This window comes from Callithrix jacchus, chromosome 4, assembly GCF_049354715.1.
Source record: "Callithrix jacchus isolate 240 chromosome 4, calJac240_pri, whole genome shotgun sequence".
In the NCBI taxonomy this organism is placed as follows: domain Eukaryota; kingdom Metazoa; phylum Chordata; class Mammalia; order Primates; family Cebidae; genus Callithrix; species Callithrix jacchus.
In genome coordinates this window covers 167241437-167261556 of record NC_133505.1, presented here as the reverse complement: position 1 = coordinate 167261556, position 20120 = coordinate 167241437, and the positions used below count along the sequence as shown (strand labels likewise).

General features: G+C 41.1%; 1 protein-coding gene across 1 annotated transcript in view; it reads right to left on the bottom strand.

The window, feature by feature from the left end:
• The window catches only part of SLC22A3 (solute carrier family 22 member 3), a 107095-nt gene that overhangs the window by 8274 nt on the left and 78701 nt on the right, over positions 1 to 20120 (bottom strand). Inside the window, exons 6-8 of the mRNA XM_035297109.3 lie at positions 6377 to 6474; positions 6045 to 6259; positions 176 to 284 (exon numbers count right to left, since the gene is read on the bottom strand). Of these exons, the coding sequence (XP_035153000.1) occupies positions 176 to 284; positions 6045 to 6259; positions 6377 to 6474 (422 nt within the window). The remainder of the gene's footprint in view (positions 1 to 175; positions 285 to 6044; positions 6260 to 6376; positions 6475 to 20120) is intronic.

The window sequence follows — 20120 nt, the reverse complement described above, 5'->3', positions numbered from 1 at the left end:
AGTAATGCAGCAAGCGGTGATAACTCAAAGAATGTCTTCTTTACTGACCAGATTCAGTGCAGACTAATAGATCCCTGAGCTAAGGAAACGATTTCACAGTTTTCAACTAAATCAACTTAAAACACTGGTCTACAGAGTTACTTAGGAGAAACTATAACATATTTGTTAGAATTACCGTAATGTTGTTGGGTACAATTCTGAATTTACCAAATAAACAATTTCAAAGGCCATGGTTATCCCTAGTCTTCCCAGGGTAGCCACTGTGGTCCTCAACCATGGTATCCCTGCAAACACAGAAAGTTTGGAAGGGAGGAGTTAGGGGTCTGAGTTCATCAACATTCTACAGAACCACGAAAGGTATTTGCTTAGTGACTTCCAGCCTGAAGCCTTTGCCAATTTTAAGCACAAATGAGAGAACCTTCTATTAGTGTAGCCAAACTTCAGCAATGACGAAACTAGATGGCGCTAGACGCCTCTCTGAGGAGGTTGGATTACAGGAAGAACAATTCAAGAATGGTGTGATGAGCATTGGAGCACTACATTGGAACGCTGTCTCGGGAAATGCCATCCTAGAGAGCTGGAGCACACTGGCACTGGTCTAGGAGGTAGTTTCCAGTCGTACCTTTGAGCCCCCACATTCCCACAGCCGGTGCCCAGCTGTCCTCGCTGTGCATACCTTGCAGTGATGACACACGGAATAGCCATTCCCAGCACACCAGGAGAGCTCCTCATGAGCTGACCTTGGTTTCTAGAGTGGAGCAGGCTTTGAGGACTGGGATCTTTGGAAGGGGACATCCGTTCTGTGTGTTACCACAAGGCAAATGTCACTGATTGTCTTCCTCATCCTCCATTGTACTACTCTCAAGAAACCATCCACAAGGAGCCACATTCGTCAATGCTAATTGGCTCATCCATTTTAAAATGAACTGTTTTAGGACTGCTCTGGTTGTAGGAAGATATTTTCCTTTCTTCCCTAGTAACTAGTGGGAAATGCCAAACATTCTCTATCAAATATTTTCTTTCTTTTGTGTTTTAAGGGCAGAGGAGTTCACCATTTTTACTCTAGAAAGTCACTGCTGTAGCTTTCCTAGGAGTTGTGCAATTGATGTCATCCTTTCCTAGAGGATTTGGTATTGAGGACATATGCCTGCATGAACATGATCGTACCCGCTCTCCAAAGCAAAATGAAGCATGTCTAGTGTTCGTGTACCTTTCCTTTTGCCTTTGTACCCACATGTATGCTCATTTAGCACTAAATCATCCTCCCATCTTTTATGAGAATTATTGAACCTTCCTGAATATATAATTTTTTAGTAGAAAGATAGTCATAAATGAAGAGGATGAAAGAAGAGAATCAAGCTCAGTAGACTTTTTTCTGTGTGTTCTCTCTAGAGAATAGCCGAATTAAAAAAAAAAAAAAAAAGCTAAAACTCATTAAATAAAATAATTGCCCAGGAGGGCAAGTGGAAGGAAAAGATGGTTCGAGAATCCAAACCATTTCTGGGAGTCTGGAGTTTACTCATTTTGACTGCAAACTGGCCGAAGACATCCTGGTGCACTTGATGTTTTTCCCAAATGACCTGTAGCTGTCACTCTAATGGTTACATCAGGCAGCGGGGAAGCCAGAGCTGTGCTGATGTGCTGGACCCCTGTCTGCTCTGGCACAGAAGGGTTGTCAACATGTGTAATTTAGGTTTTGCTTCTTTAAGAAGGCCAAGAAAAGCGGTGTGAGGGGGGACTAGGAAATGCATTCCACCCCATCTTTCAATGAGTACTGGGAGTGGAAAGTGGGAGCAGAGGCTCAGATTCCCTGGGTCCCAGCCTGATGAGACCATCTCCTGCCGCTTCTCAGCTACAGTGAAGGCCACCTGCTACTCAGGAAGCAGCTTCACTATCCAGGTTGGGTTCTTCCATTGTAGGTTCCTTTTCACTAAATCAGGATTGCTCTGAAATTGAGTCCCACTGACAAATTCAAGGGCAGTTCGGGTTTATAACTGAGGCAAGGTCTGTTTGATGGAATAATCCAAACAAAAACCCAGAAACCAAATTAAAACGCACACATATGCACTCCTACCATGATAAACATATTGGGTAACTTGGAAAAATCACCAGTCAATTCAGTTAAACAGTCAGAAAATGCCAAGTTGCCCCACTTGTGGAGACGAGGCCTGTCCTGCATGTTGACCTTAATCTCAAAGACTCTCAACTGTTTTCCAAGCAGTAGAGTCCAGTATCAAACTATACTGGGATAGAGAGTTTGTCAAAATGTGGAACCAAAGGGAAGTTTCGTTTTTTTTTTTTTTTTTTGAGACGGAGTTTCGCTCTTGTTACCCAGGCTGGAGTGCAATGGCGCGATCTCGGCTCACCGCAACCTCCGCCTCCTGGGTTCAGGCAATTCTCCTGCCTCAGCCTCCTGAGTAGCTGGGATTACAGGCACGCGCCACCGTGCCCAGCTAATTTTTTGTATTTTTAGTAGAGACGGGGTTTCACCATGTTGACCAGGATGGTCTCGATCTGTGGACCTCATGATCCAACCGCCTCGGCCTCCCAAAGTGCTGGGATTACAGGCTTGAGCCACCGCGCCCGGCCCAAAGGGAAGTTTCTAAGGCATTGCATGGTTCATTAACTGAAGAGTGAAAAGAAAGCTGTTAGGAAGTATGAATGATTATAGATGCACACAAATATTTTTGATTCCAGTAACAAGCTGAATTCATTTTTAGGTGATCATAGATGTCTCTTGGTAGCAATGACAAAAACCACAAGGCAGTTTAAAAATGAGCACTAAAACTAAAATTGTCGTCCACAGAGTTATATGAGAACAAGGAAAATGTTTTCTTCTGAATGTGGATTTGGTCAAGGTACTAGATGATTGGGAATAATACCTCAATTACTGAAGAAAAGATGAAGACATGTCTCTGAATGGACCATCTACTCTGAATTCTGAAATAAAGTTTAGTGAGAAATCCTAGTAGAAATGTCTAAATTAAGGTATGTAAACTTACTTTGCACTTAAATAAAAGTAGAAGACAAGTTTTCCAGTTGAAGAAGACGACTTATCCAAACTGCCAGTCTTGTGGCCATCTTAAATAAACCCAAATTAAAGATGGCAGATGGGTTTGGATAAAGAAAGGTCTTTATTTTCCAGACAATAATGAGCATTCAGTCTGAGATGAGGATACAGCCAGAAATATTATTTCTTTTTATTCATTCTTTAGACCATGAAAAGTTGGGTCGAGTGAAAGGAAAGCTGATTAGTATTTGCTGTGGGACAATTTTAAAGCTGGTTTCTCCAAAAGCTCATCTGTATTCTCCCCAGGGGCTGGCGACCTACCGCCGATGTCAGGAATGGCTGAGCAGAAAAGCCTTTCTTATCCTAATTAACCAGTCCCTGGAATTGAGTCCAATGTGTCTTTAAATTGGAAGGACTCAAGGGAGGATCCTCTGTTAACATTTGGAACTCAGTTTAGGGATTTGAAATTTATTCCTGTAAGTCAGTCATGATTGACATATGACTGTAAAAATGGCCAAGTCTGCAGAAGTTAAAAATAAAATGTCTAGAATAAGAGCAATTAGCTTTCAGTCTTGCTGGGAACAATTCTAAAGCTTCAATCAGGAAATTATAAAATACAACTGGTTAGACAAAGGAGAAAAGTCTATTCTTGGTGTTACCTTTTCCAGCGTATGAAAGTATGCTCTACAGAATAGCTTTATGATTATCCGCCTACTTACTTCAATCTTGATTTGGACACACAGTCTTGAATGCTTTCTGGGGTCATCCCGAATGCAACAGACATTAAAGTCATCCCAATCAGTCTAGGACCAGAGAAAATCTTCTAGAATGAAGTGTACATACCTCATGAAGTGGGGGGTCACACTTAATTCAAGCATCTTTCTCTCTGCATTTCTAATTTCACATGCAATGAATATTTCATTCCTAGTCCACATATGGTGAGAACAGAAGACCTCGTCTTAGGGAGCTAGAGTTTTGTGTTATATCCAAAGTACCAAAGTAAAATAGAACAGTAACATCTCCAATGTTTGCAATTTTTCACTCTTCTTAAATTATACAATTCTGAGGGCAGGAATTCCATCTATCTTCTTCAGCTCTCCATCCCCCTCCGAGTTCAGTGGCTGGTAATTAATCGATACTGAATAGACACGTATTAAAAGATAGCTATTGTACAGATTCTCCAACTCTTAGAATATGTTAACTTCATGTAGTGGGTTGAACAGTGTCTCCCAAATTTTGTGTCTACCGGGAACCTCCAGGCTACTACATTTGGAAATATGGTCTTAGCAGATGTGATTAGTTAAGGTGACACAGGCGGAGAAGAGAATGTCCTGTTAATATGGAGGCAGAGATTGAAGTGACCCCAAAGAGCTTTGGGGATTGCCAGAGAGAGGCATGAACAGACCCTCTCCCAGAACCCCTGGATGTAAGCACCCCTGGATGTCTTGATTCCAGACTCCCAGCCTCCACACCCCTGAAAGCATAAATGTCTGTTGTTTCAAGACTCTGAGTTTGTGGTAGTTATTACAGCAGCCCTGGGAAGCGAATGCACTCAAGGAAAACAAGAAAGCGGTTGCTATTTATCAGCAAACATTCCAAGATGTCAGGGGACTTGTACATTGTGTGTGTGTGTGTGTGTGTGTGTGTGTGCACGTGTGTGTGTGGATGTGCGTGCATGTGTATGTGCATGTTCCGAATATTGGCACTCCTGTAATTTTATTCAAACAGAGTCTACCTGTGGTTTTAAGAATTCATAAACCTTCATTTAATTAATAAACTCATCTGTAAATGTCTGACTGTTCTGACTCACACTATATTATCCATTTCTTGGCTAGTCCTCAGAGGATTCTCAAAGAGAGACAGCCTTTCCTGTGCAGACACAAAGGATGCCCAGAGCATCCAGTTTTCTCTGTACTACCCAATTTACCCCTCCTGGAACAGGGAAATGATGAACTTGCTCTGCTTCACACATTCCCCCAGGATGTGAAGCCCTCCTCTTCCCAGCCCCTGGTGTGCTCTAGGGTGGGATCTTCTGGGTGCTGCTCACCACACATCTGGAGTCCTGCACCCTCTGCTTCCTTCTGGCCTGCACCCCATCCACCAGGCATGGAGCTCTGAAAAAATTAACTCTGCAACATATCTAAAATGAAATCACCCTTCTCATCTAGGTCTGACTGCCCCCCATTGTAACTACTGCTCTCAGCATCTCCCCCTGCCCATAGCCATCTCTAAACTGCTACAGTTATGCTGAGCTCACTCCTCCTCTGGAAGCTCACAGGAAGACCCGCAGGGCTGGTCATGCTGGTGACAGACCATCTCTCAGCCTCCTTGCCTGGATCCAATCACAGCAACACCCCTCAGTTCCTGAATGCACAAAGGTGTTTCATACTTCTGGAAGCTGTTCTCTCGTTTGGAAATATCCGTCCTCTCCTGTCCCAGTATCTGGCACATTTGATTCTTCAGGCGTGCTAAGTTCCCACTGCTGGGAAGCTTTTCTCAAATCCCTTTGTGGATTCATCACTTCTCCCCAACCTATTTTTTTATATTTCTAAATCTTGTAAATAATTCATGACAATGAGAATCGTGACAGTCTTAAAGTATACGTATCCCTTACTAGATTGTGAACCACTCGAAGTTAAGAACTGTGGTTTTCTCGATGTGTAACCTCAGCATTTATCATGGTGCCAGCAGCATGGCACAGGCGCAGGAAATAACATCAGAGATATTACAAAAGTAAGTCACATAAAGGTGATTAGTAGAAACCACATCACTATGGGCTAGATTGGGCACAATGTCTATTTCATTCATAAATCATCTTAATTGAGAAAAGAGAATCATCTACAGAACTCAGCTCTTATCTTCAAAGATTTTACACTGATTAAGCAGAATGGAGTGACATCATGAAAGCTTGCCTGGTACCAAGACTGTGATTTGATTGTACATTTCCTGAAAACATGTGGCTCCCTATACTTGATTGTGGATTTAATGTGTTTTCAAGTTCATTGGCTGCCAAACAGATGTGGGGTAAGATTACCTTCTGGTAAGAACGCAGTGACAAGGCATGCCACCCCTGCCACTATATTGCTTGCTGCGAAGGGGAGGCGTCGTCCAAGGCGCTCAATGGTTAATAAGATCAAGAGAGCTCCTGGCAGTTCCACCACTCCCGAGATGAAAAAGTCTATGTAGAGGTTGCCTCCTATAATTCCCAGGCGCATCACAAGTCCTTGATACACCACTGCGCTTGTGAACCTGTAGTAACATAGAAAGACACCGAAGAATAAGTAAGAGAGCTTCGAGCTGATCTGAAGGAAGGGATGTGTTGTAAATTTAACACAAGTTTTAAAATCCATCACAAGTCAAACTTACCAAGCAAACATGAGAATAAGTGTGCATTTCCTCATTTGGGGAGTTCTCACCAGATCTAAAAAGGATGGATTACTAACTTCCTCATCTGTAACAGTGATCTGTATAAGAAAAGCAGATTTCAGTAGCAATAGACAGCAAAAAACACCTGCATAGTATAGACTTGTCATTAACCAGAATCAAATGGTCTTAATGAAGTGACTAGGGGCTTTCATAACATCTCAAAACCCGAGAATTGAAATGCTTGTACTCTGGCATTTTGAACATGTCAAATTCACAGATAGGATTGCTGCACTGAGAATCTGTTCTTAGGATAATTGCAGTACTTTATGCTAAACTGCTCTGTGTGTTCTAAAGTAAAATACACCTGCACATTAATTAAATGGGGGAAAATGAGAGTCAGGGTGGGTAAAGCCCGTGGGATCCAACCAACTAAGGGTTTGTTTATAAACTCCTCAAATCTGACTTTCACAAACAAAATGATGTTAAGTTTAAGAGCAGGCACCAAAGGTATTATTTTGCTTTTGTCCATTTATTGTAATCTAGCATCTTTTCTATCCAGAAAAATTCAGCTCATCTCTAATTAGCTGTCCAAGTAGTTGGTCTTTTCAGTTCAATTCAAGAAATACTGCTACTGGCCAACTACGTACAAGACACTCTTGTGTTTGTACTACCAAGACACATTCGTCTTCTACATTTTAACATCTCTTACTTGGAGGGTGTCCTACAACTGAGCTGATAAGAAAGCAATGTGCCCCAGTTTAAACAACATGGTTTCTCTTACTTTGTGTACATAAAATGCCTATGTGTCTTCAAATCAATAGTGTCTAGAGTCAACAAAACAATGGTTTCCATGACAACCCGTGGAAGACTGCTGATTGATTCCATCAGCATTCTTCCCTTCCCTCTTTTGAGAATACATAGAATTTTAGTTGGGCCTATGGCAGCCTAGTGAGAGTCATTTTTTTCTAGCCTCTTTTTCAACTAGGAGTGGCACTGTGACTAAGACCTCAGCAATAAGGTGGTTGCAGGTGTCATGTGTGTAAGTTATAGGTCTTGGCATTTAAAAAGAAAATAGTTTGCTGGAAGAAGATGCTGGCGAGCTTCGGTCATGAGAGGTCATGGTAGAAATGCAAGATAAATGGAAGTCAGGCCCTGGAGGGCCTCATGGAGCAGAGCTGCCTGCTAGAGCTGGGCTGCTCACCTCTGGGGGGATTTGCTAAAGAGAAAAACACTTTTCAGGGCCTTTGTTTCATTAGCAGGTTGACCTGGATCTTAACTAATACAATCCCAGTGCTTTGGCAGGCTGAGGAGGCTGAGGGATTGTATTATAATCCCATGCTTATAATCCCAGTGCTTTGGCAGGCTGAGGAGGGTGGATCATGAAGTCAGGAGTTCGAGACCAGCCTGGCCAACATGGTGAAACCCTGTCTCTATTAAAAATACAAAAAGTTAGTTAGGCATGGTGACAGATGCCCGTAATCCCAGCTACTTGGGAGGCTGAGGCAGGAGAATCACTTGAACCCAGGAGGCAGAGGTTGCAGTGAGCTGAGACGGTGCCATAGCACCCCAGCCTGGGCAACAGAGCAAGACTCCGTCTCAAAATAAATAAATAAATGAATAAAAATTTAAAAAAGAAAAGAAGAAGATGACCCGTGAGCTAACCTAAATTTGAAAACCCCAATGAGGGATTTTTCTGTGTCTACCTTAACCTTTGCTGTTCCCAAAACAAGACAGGAATATCAAAAGTGATAGATAAGAAGTCAACCTATTACACAAATATATTACTATATAGTTTGTTGCCAAAATGTTTTCTACAATTTATTTCTATGTGTTAACACATTAAAATGGCTAGTGTCTATGCAGTGTGTGAACTAGATTCTGGACTAAGCACTTTACATGGATTATTTTATTTAAGTCTCAACATCAAAGCTCTATAAAGTTAGTACTTTTGTTAATCCCATTTTATAAATAAGGAAAACGAGGCTTAGGACTTTAAGGAGTGAATAGCAGGGAGCTAAACCAGCCAGGATTTGAAACCAGGCAGTTGATTGGTGAGCCTGTGCTCCACATGCTTCTAATTCCCACGTGGCACTACTGAATATGTAGAAAGCTTTTCATTCTAGAAACATTCTTGATAGTTGATGGTCATAGCTTTATATTTTTAAAGAAAGACACTGCACTTGACCTAAAACTGAGTCTTTAATTAAAACATTGTTTTACGAAAAAGATTTGACTACATAATTTAGATTTTAAAGATCTTTAAATCTGGGATTAAAACCACCCATCCTGCGAGGACAGTGTTCCCGCATGGAAGTATCACCACCGGATTGTTCCCACGAGTCTCTCCTTTTACTGAGCGTTTTTCCATAATTTAGACTTGGGGCTGCCCAGCAGTGTTAGTCTCAGACTCTTCTTTCTCCAGGGATTCCCTGACAAGATCCCTCGTCTACATATCAACACCACTGTCCACTCGGCACACACAGGTGACAACACTTTTTTCTTTGCCTTTCAAAAGAAATATTCACAGCAATTTATCATTGGCTGTCTTTTATTTCCTCTTCAGTCTTCTGCTGAGAGCTATGACTTCTAACCCCTAGCTACAAGTCTGAACAAATTCACTTTCAGGTTCCAATTCCAACATCCCAGAGTTGAAGGGAAACTATACATCACATATTTCAAGATCTCTTGTCAGTCCAGGTAGATAGTTTGACTTTTTCATTAAAAATTTTTTTTTTCAGATAGGGTCTCTCTCTGTCACCTAGGCTGGAGTATAGTGGTGTAATCACGACTCACTGCAGCCTCAACCTCCCTGGCTCAAACAATCCTCCCACCTCAGCCTCCTGAGTAGCTGGGACCACAGGTGCATGCCATTGCACCTGGCTAATTATATTATTATTATTATTAGTAGTAGTAGTAGCAGTAGTAGAGACAGGGTCTTGCTGTATTGTCCAGGCTGGTCTTGAACTTCTGGGCTTGAACAATCCTCCTAACTCAGCCTCCCAAAATGTTGGGATTACAGGCGTTAGCCATCATGCTCAGCCTAATTTGACATTTAAACACATTTGTAGATTTTTCAGTTGTTCATGATTCGTCACTGTTTTTAGGTAATAAAATAAAGGAGCATCTCTGGCTTTCATGTTAGCTCTGTAGATATTGCCTTTCTCTGACAGATCTCCAGTTACTCAGTGACCACAGAATTATGACATGTTAGATTTTGACAAGAAAATAAAAATCTTACGTATTAACCTAGAGGTTGGCAAACTTTTTCTGCGAAGGGCCATATATGAAATGCTTTTTGTTTTGTGAGCTCTAAGACCTCTGTTGGAACTACCTAACTTTAACATTGTAGTGTGAAAGCAGTCATAGACAATACATAAATGAGTTCTAACAAACTTTATTTACAAAAACAGGTTACCCACATATCTGATCTGCAAGCTGTAGCTTGCTGACCCCTGAATGAGAGGCTTAGTGCTGGAGGAACTTATACAGATACTACTATCATCCCATTACAGAGATGAAGTTGAGGTGGAGGACAGCTACGTACCTATCCCAAGAAGGACATACAGTCAGTAAGAAAATGAACCGGGAGGTTGATACCAAAGTCTGTATTTTTAACCATTATGCTGTAATGTGTCTGCAGTATGTAGAATATAATATTTATTGTTTACAAGTATGCTGTATCATTTTATTCTCTTTAAAATTTAAGCATACATTATTTTTGTAACAACAAAAAAAAGTTCACTTTTAGTCATGGACTTAAATTAGACACAGTGTACCTAATGATTCCTTTCTCTTTCACTACACTCCCCAAACCATCAATTCATATGTTTATGGGAGCTGATCCTGCTTCCAGTTGTATGGGGAGGCCTGATTAGCTTAGGGTAATCCTATCCTTCTTGTCACTGACTGGACACATGACCCAATTTGAACCAATGAGAAATGGGTGTGCAACCCAATTTAGGCCAATGAGAAATGGACTTCTGGGAAAGTCCTTCATTGCTCTTAAGTCAGAAGTTCCTGAAGAAATCTTTTCTTCCTTCCTTCAAGGAATGAATGAGGAAATTATGGGCTCAAATACATCTTAGCAGTCATCTTATACAGATGGACAACAAGTCTTAAGATTAAGCTGTCCTGTCAGCAGAGTGGAAAGAGGGGCAAAAAACCATGGTTTAATAAGATTGTTGAGACCCTGGTTTAGCCAACCCTGAATGCTGCTCTCATTAGAATTCTAGGCACATGAGCCAGTGAACGTCCTTATACTGTCTGAACCTATTTAAGTCGGTTTTCTGTTACTTGTTGCCAAAAGCAGAATTATCTGAAAAATCCAATCCAGAACAATGCTTTTGCTTTAATAACTGAATATTTTAGGCAAAATATTTTTTAGTGAATAGTCAAAATAATTGCTTCTATACTCCAATCCACTCCATGAAAATACTTGGTATTAGTCTTAATTTCAAACTTTTAGGAGTTTAAACAGTAAACTTGTGGTCTGCTTCTCCAGACCACAAGTTTACTGCCTCATATATATCCTCTACCCCCACACAAAAAAAATACCAGGTGCTGAAAACAAATGAAGGGAGTCGGGACCAAGAAACCAATCTTCCCTTCCCAGTGAATGAAAGGATTAAGAGTACTTCCAAGCAAGTATGCATTTTGCTACATTTAAGGACAAATCCAGCTGCTCTTTGATTTACTAACATCTCCACAGTGACGCAGATGTTCTGAAGGATAATTCACTTTCTAGGCATCCAACAATCTTGAGATTCTTACAACCGTATCTTAGATGGAATTCATCCAGGAAAATCTTGGCGGCTGCCACTATTATTCTTTTGCAATAACTTTTAGCTCTATAGCGGCGGCTGATTTTCTGTTGTGAGAGGGTTACTAAATTTTGCCTGTCTGAGTCAGACACAAAGAAAACAAAATGCTATACCAGGTTATTACATATTTTTTTTAAAAAATTACTTTATTATCTCATATACCATTTACATGCACTTTATGATATTTACATATAATTTATGTACAATACACTTCAGCAATTCTAAGTGCATACTTTGAAGACAGTCAACAAATATATAGTCTTATAACTACCACCACAATTGTGGTATAGACCCTTTCCATGATCCCCAAAAGTTTCCTTGTGTCTCAGTGAAGTCACTCCCCTCCCCCAACCGTGGGGCCTGAAAACCCGGATCTGCTTTCTGTCATGACAGTTTTGCTTTTTCTAGAATTTAATAGAAACAGAATCAACAGTATCTCATTTGGTGTGCCATTTTGTCTTACCCTTTGCGCCATCTAAACGGGGAATGCTGGTTTTGATTTGAAGCAAAGGGAGAAAAAGGTGATGTTCTGGGTATCACCGACTGTTCGGAGGCTTGCTCCCGCGTAATGACGCTCTGCTCATAGGAAAAGGCATTGCTTGAGGTTAAACTGCAGAGGTCAGTTTCCTTGTATTTATTTATTGAGCTGAATTGCTATTTGCCCTATCCATCTCTATGATTATCTTTTAATTCCGTCAAGTTTTTCATCAACAGTGATGTACTCCATATTAAAAGAACACTTTATTCGTCCTTCTTTGATTAATTCAGCTCTCTTTGCAATTCTTTTGCAACATTTTTGAAACATTTCTTCAAGTTGACATCTTAATTTAAATTGCCAAAGAAGAGAAAGGCATTCTAAATAATCATCTGTTATAAATATGATGTTCAGAGCTCCCTACATGGAGTACTGGTCTCAGGTCAAAAAAAAAGACAGGGTCAGGCCAGACATGGTATTCTACTCAGAAGATATTTTTACTGGCATATTATTTAAACTCTGTGCCTTAGTTTTCTCATCAGTAGCAGGGATATAATAATATTCATGTATTACTTGAATATTATTATTCAATATTATTCATTTATCAAATCACACCTTATTAGTGTTTTAAAAATTTATTTAAATAATCTATATAGATACATAGATATGTGTACGTATACACAGATACATACACGTGTATATGTATATACACATGCGCGCGCACACACACACACACACACACCCGGCACACGATATGTCATTTTTAGTAACAGAAGCTGTCAACATTAATATTATATTTTATAACATTTGAGAGTTACTTTGCTTCCAAGTGGTGATTCACCCGGTACCTTCTCCTTTAGTAATTAGTAACTAATGCTGTAACCCATAAAGGGAGATACTTTTAAAGGTGCTCGGAAAAAGAGAATGGTTGCTCTGCCTTTTTCTTTTTTAAGAAATTGATTTTTTAAAGTTGAATTTTCTTAAGTATACGAGACGTATTTAATATTAATCTGGCACTGTGGATCTACCATGCTTAAGGCAGGGGAATTTTCATAAACGTGCACAACAGCAAATACCATGCATGGAGCCTTGCAACTCAAAGTGTGACCCACAAGTCAGCAGCATCGGTCTCTCCTGGGAACCTGCTGAGCAAGCCCTGCTCCAGATCTAGAGAGAATCTGCATTTTAACCACTTCCCAGGAGACTAGCGTGAGAAGCACTAAGAGTCAAGGAACAACAATCCCACCTCTTGGGCTCATTGTTTACCTCCGCCTGGAGCTCGGGGGGAAGAAATGGAGTCCTCCTGGGCGTTGGAGGGAGAAATACACTTGCCACAGAGTCTACCATGGGCAGGGGGAAGGGGACAGGGTTAGTGGCTGCCTGTCTAGCCTTGCAGTTTCATCTGGTTGTTCTTAATAGGAGAGTTCTTCGTCAGTTGCCATATTTCACAAAGCAAGATGACAACCGATGAGAAAGAAAACTTATCTTCTCTTGAGTGTAATACTGTGATTTATTCAGTGAATGTGTCATGACTAGTTCCCTAAAGGTTCTGCTCTCTAGAAACTTTTCATTTCTAAGAAGTCTGTGTGATTAAAATATTATTTGAGGTCTTTTGGCTCATCGACTGGGGGGACCAGAAACCACCTTCAAAAGTTAAAGTACCCATTGGTCTTACAGGCAAGCATCAGGAATCAGAGGGCCTGGCAAGGCTGGGAGGAAGCTCAGCGGTGACAGCTGAGGTGCCCGTGTCCTTTCATCCTGCTTCCCAGTGGATGATGAGCTCATTAGGTGAGCTCCAGTCCAGAATGGCCAGGAGGAAGTATCTCACATTACAGAGGCACAGCCAGCTTCTGGGTGGAAATAGCATGATCTGGTACCCATAAAAGAGAATTTGCCAAACTACCTGTAGTACTGGGTAATTTTTGGAAACCTCCTTATTCTTTAAAACAAGATTAGATAAAATATTTACCATCCAAGAGCTCATATGATGGAGAAATATTTGTATTAAAATTATCATGAATGTCTGATGTTTATTAAAGTCGTTAAAAATAAATCCCAGTCCTCTGGACCAGTGCTGTCCAGTGAAAATATAATGTGAGCCACACAAGTAAGTTTACATTTTCTAGTGGCCACATTAAAAAACATAAACAGAAACAGGGGAAATTAATTTAATAATACATTTCATTTAATCCAATGTATCCAAAACATTATCATTTCCAGGCATAACTAATATGAAATTGCTCATGAGGGATTTTATATTCTTTGCTTCCTATTAAATCTTTGAAATGCATCATACAGTTTACTTGACAGCACATCTCAGTTCAGATTTGCCCCATCTCCACTGTTCAACTGCACATGTGGTTAGTAGCTACCGTGCTACACCCAGCGAGTCTGGTCACCTGCAGCCCAGGTGGCTCTTTCATTGAGGCACTCAGTGGAGAAGATATTTTATTCCATTGTTCTGAGTTGGCCTGAAAGAATGCCCCAGTACCCCACCTCCTAGATGATTGGGCATGCTGCCCAGAACAGCAAATGGGCCTCTATCTATGCAGTCCCAGGAGGGACCCAGAGGGCAGCCTCAGTATCGGCAAAGGTTAACGGATTGCAGTTGTGGGTTACATGTTGGAACATTTCTTCATTTCTTAAAAGCAAAGCTGAGAGGGTTTTATTTTTATTTCTTGTTTTTGTGTGTGGAGCGGGGAGGGGAGCCTGTTGAAGTAAGAGGAGAAAGGGAAAAAGAAGAGAATGTACTCTCAGTTCTAAAACTCTAATGCTAACGACTCAGAAATTAAGAGAATACACATCAAAACTTGCGTGGACTGAATCCAACCTGTCATCGAAAACTCCAGCCGCACCCAGGCCAGCAGTCATCATGGAAACAGAACTACATAACACGTTCTTGAAATGCTCAGTGCCTGAAACTATGGTAAGCATGTATGGACACAAATTTTAAGTTCCATGAAGAGGCAAATTGAGTGTCTATAAAACACTGGTCAGCCAAAGTTGTTTTGAAAGGAGAAAAAAAGCAAGTTTGAGTGAATTCAAGCAAATCCTCTGTTCATTACAAATAAAAATCCAAACCATACACTCCTGCCCGGAACAATTTTTATCATCACTTCTCAGTCTTCTGAATGCTTTGGGAATTATTTCAATGGGAAATAATTCAATGGTCTTTAACATCATAATCAAAAATGTATGAGCTCATCAGACCACCTGTCTGCTCGCCAGTTGATGGAACTGTTCCAGTCATTAGGTGTGAGCAGGATTCCAGGGTCACTGCAACCTTGTCCCACTAGATTCCCAGTAGGTGTCTCCTGCGGGGCCTGGGTACATAAAACCCTCCCGCCACTGTCCTGAGTTGGTAGTGCTTTCTGCACAGGTCAGGGACAGCCAGGGTGACATCAGCCCCAGTCACCCAGTGCTCAGAGCAAGGGTGACTGGGGCAAGTCCCGGGCTACATTCTCAAAGAGCCAGTAGCTAGGGCTGGATGCCACCTATGTTCCTCCAGCTCTTTGCTCAGGAAAATGGAGATCTCCCTCATTTTCTCCATGTTTCCTGCATGTTCTCTTGGCAAGCCGAAAGTGGAATCTCTGTGTTGCCCTCAACCTTCCCCATCAGCTTGGGCCAAAAGTGTCTCTTCCAATGCTGCATGCTCAGGGCGCTTTGTCTACATCCTGGCTCTGACCTGGTCCCTGCCTCTGGGAGAGTCCTGGCTGCCCTTCGATTTCTTCTGTCTTGCATGTGCTCCAGTGAAGGTACACTGAATCTTCCCATAACTAGAGATGTGCAACTTAAAGCACCCAGGGGTATGGCAAAATTAGGAAACTGGAGCATACCAAATCTAGATGTGGACGAAAGGGGCACACAGGTCCCAATAATGGGGTAGACACAGAAAGCAAGCTGGTGTTATTGATGGTACGAAGCTTGCCTGCACACCAGGACCCAGGGAATCTGCTTCTAGGCCTTGAACTCCACGGAGAACCTTACAACAGTCAGAAGGGGACATGTATGAAAACACCGATTACAATTATTGAAGGTAACCCAGGCTCATAATTAGGAAGATGGAGATCAGAGACACAGCAAGTGTGCACTAAAGAAAATCACATAGTAGTTGGAAGCAATGCAGTCACACATAAGCAAGTTGAGTAGACACTTAAAACACATGGTCGAGTGAAAAAGTAAGAAATACAAGATCTGGAGTGACACAGTGTCATTTATATCACCTGAATATATGCACAGCATGCTCCACTTCATAAGGACACATTAATAGCAAAAGCATAAATCAGACACATTAGAGTGGGAACCTACCAAGGAAAGAGTGGGGATAGATGAGACAGAGAACAAGAAAATCAAGGACCTAGAAATAGAAATTCCATTTGACCTGGCAATCCCATTACTGGGTATACACCCAAAGGATCATAAATCATTCTGTCATAAGGACTCACACACATATGTTCATAGTGGCACTATTTATGATAGCAAAGACCTGGAACCAACCCAAATGCCTATCGATGATAGGCTGTACAAAGAAAATGTGGCACATATACACCATGGAATACTATGCAGCCATAAGAAATGATGAGTTTGTGCCCTTCGTAGGGACATGGATGAATCTGGAAACCATCATTCTCAGCAAACTGACACGAGAACAGAAAACCAAATGTTCTCATTCATAGGCAGGTGTTGAACAATAAGAGCACATGGACACAGGGAGGGGAGCATCACACACTGGGGTCTGTTTGGTGGGGCTAAGGGAGGGACAGCAAGGGTGGCAGGGTGGGGAGGTCGGGGTGGAATAACATGGGAAGAAATGCCAGATGTCGGTGATGGGGGGATGGAGGCAGCAAACCACATTGCCATGTGTGTACCTATGCAACAATCCTGCATGATCTGCACATGTACCCCAGAACCTAAAGTACAATAAAAAAAAAGAAAGAAAATCAAGCAGGATGTGAGCAGTGTTGCACAGCCCAACGATGCCTAAGCCATGCACAGAGCCCTAAGTAACTCAACACTCCCCCAAAAAACCAAGAACCAAAACCACATAGTCTAAGTGACAAAGAGTCACTTAGATGTCATCTTGGAATTTCTTCCATTTTCAGTGCTTCCAATTTTGTCAAATATCCAAATTTTGCCTTCCTTATGTAGCTCAGTAAGCCCTTGGTTTCATTTGAGAATGCTTAGAAATATTCCAGAGAAATTCAGATGTAGCTGAAGAGTTTGAAGATCAGTTTAGATGCACTTTGAAATAAATCTCACAATCATTTAATGAGTTTTGGAACTTGTGGGTTGCTTTTCTGGTTTTTGATTTGCAGAATATTTTCTGCATATGGTAACTCATTGTTCACTGGTACATCCCTTGTGCTGTTTAAGGCAGAACATTAAGAGATAGATGAGATTCTTTTACATACCAGCCATAAGCCAGTAGCATATGCCATCTCTGGAACTGCAATCCTGACTGTTGTTGACAGCCAAGCATGCTATGTCTCATGGCTGGTCTCTGGGCCATGGTAATTAATATGCATATCTGTTATATTGTGTTCACTATTTATTCTACCTTTGAACTGCGGCTTGATTTATCATATTCTAAGAAATATACAGACTAGTTTCCATAATTAATAGCTGTACTTACCCTACCTAGATTTCCATGTGAATGTCTATGTGTACATCAATCAAAATTAAAATTAAAATACACTGTGGTGATTTCCAGACATTCCACAAAAGACTCAATCTGTTCTTCCACTTCACGTTTACTTCTGTTGTGCGTATCTATATGACGAAAGTAAGTATAGTTAAATAAAAACCTATTATTAGTAGGGAGAGATAGAAAACAGCTCAAAAAGAGAAAAAGGGAAAAAGAAAAGCAACTATAAAGAATTAGAGAAAATAGAAGACATCTTGAATGCATCTGGGGAGACACTGTTGAAAGTGAACATTACACCGAGATTACATAAAGCAGATGCCTTGAATACAGCACCCAGTAACTATCTGCAAAATAAATGAAGAGAAATGACTGCTACATTGTGTGTATCAATACACTTTCATTTCTGGGACAATCGCATGTCAGTTACATTAAAATAGTTTTTCTAAACATGATGACCAAATAAGAATTCTGTGATTCTGCTTTTAATCTGAGAAATTTTTCACTGCAATAATTAATACTCGTTGAAATTTTGAGGCTCGCTATTTCTAGACAACAAGGTGCACCAAGTCGTTTACACAATTGCAGAAAGAACGGCCATGGCAGCAAGCCAACATGAAGTTGATACTATATTTCACTCAGTTGACAAAAATCTGTCCTTTGCTAACTTTAGAGCATCCTGTATCAATGCAGTGTATAAACTGTCATGAACTGCAGAGGGAATACCTGAAATGTCTTTAGAAAAATATGTCTGGGTCAGGTATCAAAGAGAACTGTGTAAGCCTGGCTGAACACACATACTAATCGAAATGTGTGTAAATGTTCAATCTCTATTTCACTCTGAGCCATAAAAATAATTGTGCTGAGTATTCCATAAGCCTTACTCAGTCTTCCTCAAGTTCTAAACGGTTTGTAATGTGTTGACTGCAATGTAAGCAGGAAAAGACCAAGATTCACCTCTGAGAGACAGTGAGGCAACTGGGTACCATGGTACTCAACCCATCCTGCTCACCTTTGAGAGACAGTAGGCAGTTAGGAGCCATAGCACTCAATCCACCCAATGTAACATGTAGAATTTGCCCCTAAAGTCACTGGAAGATAAAATATAATGAACTTGGCCAGGCGCGGTGGCTCAACCCTGTAATCCCAGTGCTTTGGGAGGCCAAGGTGGGTAAATCACAAGGTCAGGAGTTCAAGACAAGCCTGGCCAAGATAGTGAAACCTCATCTCCACTAAAAATAAAAAAAATGAGCTGGGTGTGGTGGCATGTGCCTGTAGTCCCAGCTACTCAGGAGGCAGAGGCAGGAGAATCGCTTGAACCTGGGAGGTGGAGGTTGCAGTGAGCCAGGGTCGCACCACTGCACTCCAGCCTGGGCGACAGAGGGAGACTCCAACTCAAAAAAAAAAAAAAAAAAAATATATATATATATATATTTATATATATACACATACACACACACATATATATATACACACCCATATATATAGGATGAACGGAAGTGTATTTTACTGAGTGAAAGAAATGAAGGGATCTTAGAAGTTGTTGCCATGAAGTCTAGGTTTGTCAAGACTCTCAGCAACAGGTGGAGACACCTTATTTGTGCTTTACGATGACTCATTCTTTTTGAGTATGAGGATGTCCGATTAATGTAAAAAAAAAATTAAAAATTGAGGGCCAGGCGTGGTGGCTCAGGCCTGTAATCCCAGCACTTTGGGAGGCTGAGGCAGGTGGATCACGAGGTCAAGAGATCAAGAGCATCCTGGTCAAGAAGGTGAAACCCCGTCTCTACTAAAAATGCAAAAAATTAGCTGGGCACGGTGGCGCGTGCCTGTAATCCCAGCTACTCAGGAGGCTGAGGCAGGAGAATTGCCTGAACCCAGGAGGTGGAGGTTGTGGTGAGCCGAGATCGCGCCATTGCACTCCAGCCTGGGTAAGAAGAGCGAAACTCTGTCTCAAAAAAAAAAAAAAATTGCCCACATGACAGGAATTGTGCTCTTCATTTTAGTTCTTTGAGACCACATAATGACATAAATTTCCTATGATTTAACAGCACCTTTCAATTTATTGCTGATTATTAAGTATGACTGTATTTAATTTTATCTGAAAAAAGTACATTTTTTAATCTAAGATGTATTAATTCATTCAACAGACAAGGCTTGATACTAATGGTCTGTGGACCTTTGCAATAACTCCATAATCTTCAGGATCTGTGGCCTACTGGGATGGAATCTTTTAACAGCGGCCGGGAGACAGGAATGTGTTAACAAGAACATCACAATCCACTTGTCCAGGGTTCCCTCTCTGCTCACCCTCTATGTTCATCACTAAAGAAGGTGACACAGTTTTGCTGTTACACAGAAGATTCCTGTAGCAGAAAAACATCCTTAGTTCCGGCCATTTTCCCTAATATCATCTAAGTTCTTCTGCAAAGGATAAAAAGACTTCGCCACCCGTTAACACCTCCTTTATTCAGGCACCTTACAAAGACTATCTCAATCGTTTGCCTTTCTGTATATGAAATTCTATTTCCTTCTCTCAAATAGCACCAAATTCGGGGAAAGAAGAAAACAGCAGGTCCATGTTATTTTTCCCAAACCAAGCAATCTAGCCACCTGGATTAGCACTGTATGGGCCTCATGCTGTTTGTACGAGTGCGTGGATCCCACCATCATTTTTTGTTTTTTTTTGCCATAAAACAATTTATAAAGTCAAACTACACACTATAAACATGCTTTAAAACGTAGCAGGAGGAGATGTAAAGACTCAAAGAAGTACAAAGAAGTAACAATGGCTATCAGAACACACTG